This window comes from Cynara cardunculus (genome assembly GCF_001531365.2).
Source record: "Cynara cardunculus var. scolymus isolate 2C chromosome LG 5, CcrdV1, whole genome shotgun sequence".
In the NCBI taxonomy this organism is placed as follows: Eukaryota; Viridiplantae; Streptophyta; class Magnoliopsida; order Asterales; family Asteraceae; genus Cynara; species Cynara cardunculus.
In genome coordinates this window covers 5623162-5633765 of record NC_037532.1, presented here as the reverse complement: position 1 = coordinate 5633765, position 10604 = coordinate 5623162, and the positions used below count along the sequence as shown (strand labels likewise).

At 32.9% G+C, this 10604-nt stretch overlaps 1 protein-coding gene across 1 annotated transcript; it reads right to left on the bottom strand.

The window, feature by feature from the left end:
- Positions 1 to 4635: 4635 nt before the first annotated feature.
- On the bottom strand, positions 4636 to 9967 carry LOC112512309 (ras-related protein RABE1c-like). Its single transcript, XM_025118188.1, has 9 exons — positions 9792 to 9967; positions 9516 to 9664; positions 6444 to 6516; positions 6249 to 6349; positions 5926 to 5991; positions 5463 to 5560; positions 5308 to 5370; positions 5132 to 5224; positions 4636 to 4955 (listed from the first exon to the last, which is right to left on the bottom strand). Exons 2-9 carry the CDS (start codon positions 9586 to 9588, stop codon positions 4866 to 4868), a joined length of 657 nt encoding a protein of 218 aa, XP_024973956.1. The 5' UTR covers positions 9589 to 9664; positions 9792 to 9967; the 3' UTR covers positions 4636 to 4865.
- Positions 9968 to 10604: the final 637 nt, after the last annotated feature.

Below are 10604 nucleotides of genomic sequence, written 5' to 3'. Positions count from 1 at the left end.
TTTTTATCAAATGATTTATGTGAACTTTGTGTTCCATAACATAATAGATCAAAAACAATTCTATTTAAATCAGTACAAATCATAAATCAATCAAACAATGGTCAATCAATACAGTCACCTATAAGGTTGAAGGTTACCTTGAAAGAGAAGCAATCAAGATTTGGGATGAGAAGCAATCGAGTTCCGAGGAAGTAAACCTAAACCGACAAAGGACCAGACAAAAAAACCATAAAGAATCGATACGTAATGAGTCAAAAGAAACAAGCAAAAATCGATACAGACCATAAATCAATCAGAAGCAATGGTCGAAACCCATGACGTTGAAACTTACCTTGAAAGAGAAGCAACCGAGCTTTGGGGAAGGGAAGTTGACAGTGATTATAATAAATATTGAGTCAAAACCACCCATTAAATATGAAATCGACAATGACTATCTACTCGTTGAAAAATAGAGATTATAGGGACGTTAGTTGGATTAGAGTTGAAAAAGAGAGATTATAAGGACGTTAGTTGGATTAGAGAAATTGTAGGGACGAATTAAGATTTCAATGGGAGTGGTATGCTTTTAAAAACATGTATGTATGCATAATTAACTTGTATTTTTTATTTTTAAGTAATGTACACAAATTAGTTGTACCTTATGCATGATAATTTGTTTTTAAGAGATTGAGCTAAATGCTTTATAATATAGTGTATATATAATATATTTTAGATTTTTTATATTTAAATTTTAATATTATAAATTTTATAAAGATAATAAGTAACTATTCTGTTAGAATTTAATGATTATACTAATTATATTTTAGATTTTTTATATTTAAAATGAGATGTTTATCATGTATTTGATTGTGTTTATCTGCAGTTAGTTACACGAATTCAGATATGGGATGAAATCGGATAGGAATTAACGGGTTTAAAAGTTTTGAGAGTTTTTAAGAGTTTTAGCCAAATGTTTTATAAGATAGTATAGATTAATAAACAGATTATGACTATTTTTTATACATTATTAAGTAAATAGAAAATTTAATTCATTTAATTAATAGTAGATAAAATATCAAGAGTATAATGGAAAAAAGTATTTCGAAACGTTAGTTTATAAATGGGATTTTTACAATAAGTTGAAAAAACATAAGCTAATTCATGGTCGATGTTTCAATCTTTTTGGAGGCTTTGTTATATCTAAGTTTTTTGATTACATTACATAATTAAATGAGATAATAGAGAATATATGTTAAAAATAAAAATGAGCTAAACTTAAAACGATTAACAATCTGAAACTAAACATAAACCATTAATAATTTGCACCTAAAACCAAACAATTCATGGTTTGAGCCTGAATAATTTCCATGTCGATAAAAAGACGCTAAACGCATGTAAATTTAGGTCCCAAACTATTTAAAATATCACATTTAACATGTTAAAGGACGGCTCTGTTCACAGTGCCGTTAACATAAACATTAATCAATCAAGAAAATTGAAATTAATAGGATGGTAATAAAACAGAAAATAACAAATATATAACCATGGTTATGTAAGAATTATGGATTGCTACCGTTTGTGTTGTTTATCGCTAATAATCATGGATCGTACTAATTTCTCATGCTAATCGTGATCCGTTTCATTGGTCATAGCTACATGTCGACGAGGTGGTTTCGGTTTCGGTTTCGGTTTCGGTTTCGGTCTCGGTCTCGGTTCCGGTTCCTTCTTTCTGGATGATCATAAAAGATTGGTCTTCAATTCCCCAAGTTTCAATCGGCTGAAACATGCATGCACTGTATATTATATATTGATATATACACATACAAATCATTATATATATATATATATATATATATACATATATATATATACCTGATGAACGAAGAAGGAGCCAGATTGGAAGGTCATGTAATGTGGAAGGGTGGATGGCGATTGATGATGATGATTCCATGGTGTAAAGAATGAGGTTTGATCTTCTTCTAAGAACGATAACAGTGATCTGCTTGGAAACAGCTTGTTTTCATTGCCTGCATTCTGGCTTTCGCTGAGTGATTCTTCCTTGGGATTCATAGCAACACTTGAGAAACAATTCAAAGAATCGTAGATCATGGGTTTATGTGTGTGTGTGTGTGTATTATATATATATATATATATATATATGATGAGGATTTATAAGTAATTAGTGGATTGATTTTTTAAGATAGATATCGTTTAATTTGTTCCTAAAAATCCAATTTAAATTATTACTTAATTACAATCCCACTTTAATTCGGACTTGTGATTGTAATATATATATATTTATATATCTCCCTCTTAATATATATATATATATAAATCAGTTAAATAAGATATTTATGGAAATGATGAAAGTTTATTTATCATGATTTAAATATTTATGTAAAATGATAAGAGCTTAATCATTATGATTAACGTTTTAAATTAAGAAATAATTGAAGTATTTATGAACGAGATAATCATTAGAGTAGATAGAACAGTTGAGATAAGTCTATATAGTTTTAATGAAACTAAAGGGTTTGCATTACTTAATGAGAAAACCCTAAAAAATGAAAAATTGAAAAACACCCAAATAATCATAATATACGTGCAAGTAATTGAAGATATTTTCTGGTTTTTATGTATATGTGTATAACAGTTATGCACATGTATATATCTGAGAAATTACTTGTATACTAGTATTTATACTGTATAAATAAATAGTTATTATGATGGTTTTTTTATTTTTGGTGTATATTATAAAATATATGCCAATGTATATAAATTAAGCATGTCAAATTAAATTTGGAAACTATTGAGATAATTAAATAAGGAAGATAATTATCGCATAATATTTTATTTAGATTGATGAAATTTGAAACGTATGAAATCTATGGTGGAGATCAAATGGATGACCATAATCAAGAGTTGATGTGTCATTTAATTGAGAAACCAAGGATGGTTAATTTGGAGCAATGACAACTAAATCATAATCAATTTTTATTATTTAAAAAAAAAAAAAACATCCTCACAAACTCAATTAATTTAATTCCTTTTAAAAATTTAATTTGGTTTAAGATTAATATTTGGGAATATTTTTTCCTTAATTACCTTATAAATGTATGGTGGATTTTTGTTGCCATGTGTAACCTATCCATTATAAAACTACAATCAATCATGTCTAAAATATATCAAATTAGAGAGAGTTTAGCTTAAAAATCATGTAATTATTACAAATCACTTTTAACCGTTCATCTAATTAATAAATATATGGTTTTATATATATTTAAAGGGGTCGTTCACCAAACGTTTACTCGAGTAAGCACTTACCAAGTCACTTTACTTTAACTTTGGTCTGGTGCGGTATGAAATGAATAATCATAGAATCAACTCGATCATCAGATTATAGATTATAAGTTCATAAAACTCGATTTTTTTAATTGACCAGCTATAAATTCTGCAAGAATATTAGAGTTTTTATAAGGCTTTTCCTGATGAATATAACAAAAATTAGGAGTTTTACCCGGTAAAAGTAAAGACAATAATCGAGAGTCTTACCCGGTAAGTGAGGAGAATGACTCTTACCATGGTTAGCGCTTACCGGAATAAATTGTTGCACACGATGCATTTTGAATGAATAAAATCTTACACGGTAAGTAAACGATAATATTGAATTTTACCGATAAGTGCTTATCGGGTAAGTGTTTAGGTAAACGGTCTCTAACTGTATTTTAACCTAAGTCATGATCATAATATATGAATCATATCTCAATCATAATAAATAAATAATGATTTATAAGGTTATATGTATTTGAAACCTCCCCTGTGTATTTGAATCTTGGAGGTTTAATTGAACAATATCTTGTTTTCATTGGAACGGTTATAAATTTAACTTTGAGTAAATTACAATTTTGGTTCATGTGATTATATCAAACGAATTAACTGCATATATTATCATATCGTAGTTTCAATTTTGTTGCAGATTTGTTTTTTAACCTAACTCTGTTTATTTTAAAGTTATTAAATCAAGGATATTTTAATGCTCTTACTTTTTTTCTCAATGAAAATAAAAAATAAATCGATATCATATATTATTACATAATAATGATTTAATGAATAAAAAATAATATAATTGTATATTGTACATCGATATCACGTACGCACATGAAAACCCTTCCGACTGAACTCAAGAGTCTGAATGACATTTGAGGATGAGTCCACCGATAGGCAAACGACTTCCATTTACATATGATTTCATTATCCATCTGCCAACTTGTCACTAGTGATTGCTCACACAATTTTCCCAAGAACAGCCCTCTTGTCCTTCTTTTGCTTTAAGAAATAGCAAGTCTATGTTCTCCTTTTGCTTTAAAACCCATCACCGACACAGGTATCGAGCAACGATGAAACATCGAAAGTTGTTTTCTTTTATTGTTCGATATTTCATTACTCGTGCAAAACACTAGAAAATAAGTTGTACAACAACAAAATTATATAATTTCTTAACAGAAAATGATCAATATATATATATATATATATATTTGACTTAACGAACTCTAAAATAAATAGAATTAGATTGAGAGATCCAATCTGCAACAAAACTAAAACCATATGTAACTAATTTGTTGAGGGAACACAGTCCACTTTTTTGATATATAAGTATAGGGACCAAATCTGTAATTTAGTCATATTAATCGGAAGCCATCCAACCTCCTAAAACTAAAAGCAAGAAAGAAGAAAGAATCCACAAGTAAATTTTGGAACCCCTATTTATGTATGTTTCACACACTAACACAATAAAAAACAAAACAGAAGTATTAAAAAGAATAATAATAACAATAGCAGCAGATAACAAACATTCATTCATCACACTAATAATTTGTGATTAGTTTTTAAGAACCACAGCAAGCTGATTTCTGTGCACCTTCACCATTCCCTCCTGATCCATCTGCACCACCTTTATTGATCTTAATTGTACTTGGCTGCAACCAATCAAAAACACTTGTTACCCTCTTACTACATTCTATTATGGTTAAAGCATCAACTACTGAGTCTGAGTCCATTCGAGCTCAACTCGTTAACACCCCTAATTATGTGCTCGATTCTTGGAAAACCAATCAGATTTATGTATCCATTTCATTAACTTGTACTACATTACCTCCGCCTTGGAGTCGGTATCTGAAAGCCTTTGCTTGATATCCTTTGCGATTGAAAAGAAGACTTGCTCCACATTTAGATTTGTTTTTGCACTCTGCACAAAACATAAAATAAATAATTAGCTTTGCTTCATCTTAAAGAAGGAATGAATATGGCATAATTTGTTTGTTTACTTACAGTTTCAAAGAATTTAATGCCATACTCATCGGCAAGTGCTTGGCCCTTTGCAGTAGGCACAGCCTATCAACAAAAGATCGGCATTTATTAAAACTTTCCAATTTCTTCAGGTCAGTAATCGAGATTATGCATCAGGTTCAAAAACTAAAGAATACCCTTTTGCTTTCATCCATATCGGCTTTGTTTCCGACCAGGATCTTGTTAACATTGTCGGAGGCATGCTGCTCAATGTTGCGAATCCAGTTTCTTATGTCTGGCAACACAAAAAAGCAAAAAGAACAAAACGAGATCAGTAAACCACGAGCACATAATGTGATGCATAAGAAGGAAGACTGTGACTAATATAAATTAACAGCTTAAGGGTGTGTTTGGCACACATACTGGACGGGACAGAACTAAGCAAGAGTGAGGTAGTTGGTAGAAGAATGGTGTTGTATATCCCTTGTAAAAAAATAAGTTTGTGTCTAAAAAATTATATGAAGCTGTACACAATAAATGATATTTCGTTGACACCACACACAGCAACTCCAACAGTGATGATTGATCATCGATTAACTAACTAAACAGAGAAGAAAACTGGAGGAACCAAGTATCAAAGTGGAAGGAAGAAAACCTTACTATTGAAAGAGGATTCGTCTGTAACATCGTACACCAACAAAATACCCATGGCTCCTCTGTAATAAGCTGAAGTTTTGGAAGGAAAAGTGTGTAAATTACATACATAGTATTCTAATCTGAAACACAACATAATAAATTAAGTTACTTTAAACATGAAATAAAGCAATTCTCAGGGGTACATTGCTTCTTTCTTATCTTAAATCTGGGATCCAGAGGTTGAACCAATCAACACTATAATCCAGTAACATATGTGGACGATGGATTCGTATATGATATGCCAAGCCTATGTTAACCTGATCAACAAAAAAAAAGATAAAGCATACCAGTTGTAATTGTCCGGAACCGTTCCTGACCAGCTGTGTCCCAAATTTGGAGTTTGATCCGTTTGCCATCAAGTTCAATGGTTCTTATCTTAAAATCAATACTGTGGTTCCAAAATTATAGCAATCATGAAGTCAATATTTATCATCAAACATATAAAATCAACTGCTGATGCAGAGATTATTAGATCTACTCACCCGATGGTAGTGATGAAACTAGTAGTAAAAGAACCATCGGAAAAACGCAAAAGAAGGCAACTCTTCCCCACACCTGCAAGGAAAGCAAAAGACAGCCAATGATCATTTTGTATGCCTAGTTAAGCTCTATTCTTTCAAATTATCACACCAAAACACATGCGCCCATATGAACAGAAAATATATGAATAAATTCTTTGGAGAAGTTGCAACAAAGGTTATATTTCTGTTGACAAAAGGTTCCAGAGCCACATCATAGCTACTCCTTATGATTCGTCTTCTTCCATACAATTCTCACTACATACAATATCATTTGTCGTAGAATTTGCAAAGCCTTTAGGGCCCGTTTGGTTGATGCAATGTTTTTGAAGGATCTGGATTTTGTGGAAGGATTTGGAATCTTTGGTGTGTTTGATTTGTAGGATTTGGAATTTTACTTTTTGTAAATATTTGTTTGTTTTATAAATATATTTGCTTTGTTTCAATAAGATGTGGAGGCAATGGTGAGATTTGGAAGATTTGATGAAAGAAGCGGGGGTAGAGATGCAAACGAAACAATGCAAATCCATGGGATTTGGATTTGAAACGAAACCCATCTCCAAGGGATATCTAAATCCGTCGGTTGTGGGATTTCATTGATGTCCCCAGACTTCAAATCCGAACTTTATTTTGAACCAAACACAGAATTGGAATGGAATTCAATTCCAAATCCTACCAAATCCCATAAACCAAACTGGCCCTTAGGTTATGAGTCCTTGTTCAACTTCATGAATGTGTGTCGAAAACATGGTTGGTGCTCTCCCAATCCCTAAGATTTTGATAAGAATTCCAAAGCAAGGACAGTCCAAGTTTCCCAAGTCCATCAAGCATCACAAAGAAAGCTAAACAAGCAGTGGGGTTGCACAAGAATGAAGAAACAATAAAAAATGCTTCTTATGCACAGGCCATGAATGATTGTCCAAAGAAGATTGTGTTCTATGCTATGCTTGCAAAGTCATGTAAGGAAGTGAGAATCCACCTAATTGATCACCACCTCGTAATTGTCATCTTTGCAATAAACAGCACTGGTTCAAAGGCTTCCCGAAAAGAGTTTTGGAATGATGGTGGAAAGGTTTCTCCAAGAAGAAAGCAGAAACAGAAGTAGGCAAAGTTTAGTGACACAATGTAGCTATCTGTATGATGACGATCCAATATGAGGAGTTGGAGCCTCAAGGTAATGCGGGATAAAGCACAAATGGACCAAACAAAGGCAGACAAGCCAAAGAAAAAGTCACGACGAGGCCTTCATGAATCGAGAGGGGGGAGAACGTTACAACACTACCTCTTCTGCAAATACACCAAATAAGGGTCATGCAGAGACACGATAGCATAGAGTTCTCCATGATGTTCTAGGATTTATTGTATTGTGTAAAAGTTTCAGGATACTTGTAGGTTAGAACTTGTATAGTAGGTTCTTCTATAGAGCCAACTAAGAGGGTTGGAGTCTACTATAAAAGGGGGAGGCCTCCCTCATTTGTAACATCCAAGTGTGAGGAACAAGTGTAGGGAGTGATAAAGAATAAAAGAATAAACTGCAATGTTGTCTCATTCCTTGGGAGTGTTTTGCATAGCATATTTATCTAGTGTTTCCCTTTTGGACAACTTAGCTCTACAAGGAAAAAGCATCAATGCTAAGGGCTCACAGAGCTGCGCAAATAACTTTGTGAAACTTGGAAGTGAAAAATATAAATTTGTATGAAAAATACTAAGATTGGAAATTCACTCTTTCCTACACTTTAGAATAGATTCACATCACTGACATCGACAATGTCTAACTATAATTTTGATAGTGTTTACAATGTGGTTACATACGGTAAATATTATGCACCAACTTGAATTTAATGCAAAGCAACCAACACAGGGCAAATATTCTTATAAGTATAGTCATGCATGGCTATGCAGTGAAGTTTACCTATTTACGTTATTTAATTTCAGGATGATGACAATTCCGCCGTACAACTTTTTGTCGCTACACAAAATACATCTAATGTTAGACAAGATGAGATCCCTGCGCCTCAAGAACTCTGCTACAGTTTCTAAATTGGGCGTCCACGTGAACAATTGGGAAAGGTGAAAGGCATTATAAGATTAAGCATCCAATTTTTAGTGCACAAATTGTAAGCTTAGAATGTAAGAGGAAAATGTGGGGCCAATCCTCGAGCATTTAGCTAGGTGGTATTTACCCCTATTCTTTAAATGGTAATACTTATGAGGTCATAGTTCAAATCTCCTAACGTATGGAGCCTATCATTACCTTCTTTTCTAGTAAATACTCCCAATTAGTATTATGCATCCCAACCATTTGAGGTTTCATTGAAGTAGAAGACTTGCACTCAACTTTATTTTCATATTAATTGCATACAAAAGAAGACATTACTTTTTCATAGCTCCAATTTTCCTCCATTCCTCATAAAGTAGCTAGTAACAACTAATGATTACGTTCCACGTTCATAACAATCAACCAAGAGAAAAAATGTTAAGATGACCTGCTCTAGCGCTCTCTCTCTCCCTCGGGAAAACAACAGCACTCAAACATAATACGTTGTTAATTGCTCTCTCCACACGGATAATACATTTATTTTTTTGAAGTCATGATCACTGTAATTCACTGAAGAATCAATCACTAGTTTGAGGATTGGGAATAGATTTGTTGACACATAAGAAACCCATTATGATGCATAAATGCTTCATAAAACAGCAAACCCACCATCCCGTTATCTTTGTAAAAGAGTAATGAGTAATGACATCCTACCATCAGGCACTCCACATATCACAAACAACTCATAAAAAGAAAGAACCAAATAGGCACCGGATTCAAGACAAAATGCAACATATCCACCTAGATCCGTATGAAAACCACCTTCGTAATCCCTAATACCAAATTTTCTCCACTTCAACATACTGGCAACTAGTGATAATCATCCTCAGACACCTATTAATTAATCAATTTCAACATCCTACCAACACACATAATCCAAATGACGAAGCATACTAATATGTGATAAAATAAACTTAAAACGAGGACCGAATACTTGCCGCTATCGCCGATCAAAAGGAGCTTAATGAGGTAATCATAATCTGCTCGGGCCCTTGCCGGTGGAGCGGCCATTGAAGAGTCGAAAGAGAGTTGAAGGAAAAGCCCTAAAAATTAGCGTATGTATATAAATATATATACACACTTACACCTGTAAACCAATCAAAATCAAACCTCGCCAATTAGAACCAAAAGTTCAACAAATGAATTACAAACACACACCAGATCAGAAACAGACAAGAGATCGGCCATGGAAGGTCAAAGATAGAAATTATTACCACATACGAAAGGAATAATACACCTCTGCGATGATGTTAGGCTAAGATGCGCCACTTCCCCCTTCCTCCAGGTGCCTCAGTTCTTCTAACGTGCGCAGGTCACCAGCCGGAGCAATCTAGCAAAAAAATGGGGAAAGGGAAGAGTAAACGAATGAATGTTGACGCGCACAAAGATCAACCTGTAGACAGTTGTCGGTTTGTAAACGAAAAGAAGTGGCTGACCATGGTAAGAACGGTGTGCCAGCGATGTAGGGAGCTAAACTTCTGTTGCTGACATGGAAATCTTTGATTGGATAGTTATTTTATTTGGAGACCAACTTATCAAAACTAATAATACTACCAATACCAAACTTTGTTCTTTTAATTGTTATTCTTTTTCCAATTATTTTTAAATTTATATTTTTTGTGTATTTTGGTAAAGTTTTAAAATGTTATTACATAAAATAGAAATCAAATCAAAATAAATGCTGTTATTGAAAATTTATATATTTATTATTTAATTTTTAGAATGTCATCAAAAAAAAATTAAAAATTTATAGGTAAAAAGGCAAAATTGTAATATATAAACTTAGAATGCCAATGATTTGATATACAACTGTCAGATAGGAATTGGAGAACAACGGGGAATATACTAATGTCGTTAGACCCGTTACCAGCGAATCAAGCCCCACCAATTCCTAATGGGGTGCGCTATGCCAATGGCCTATAATTAATGGAGTAATGGTGACAAGTGGCACAAACTTTAATGATCTAGAAACCCCCTCGAGTTGTAAAAGAGCCCCTTTTCTAATGGGTGTCTACTCTTCAGTCAAA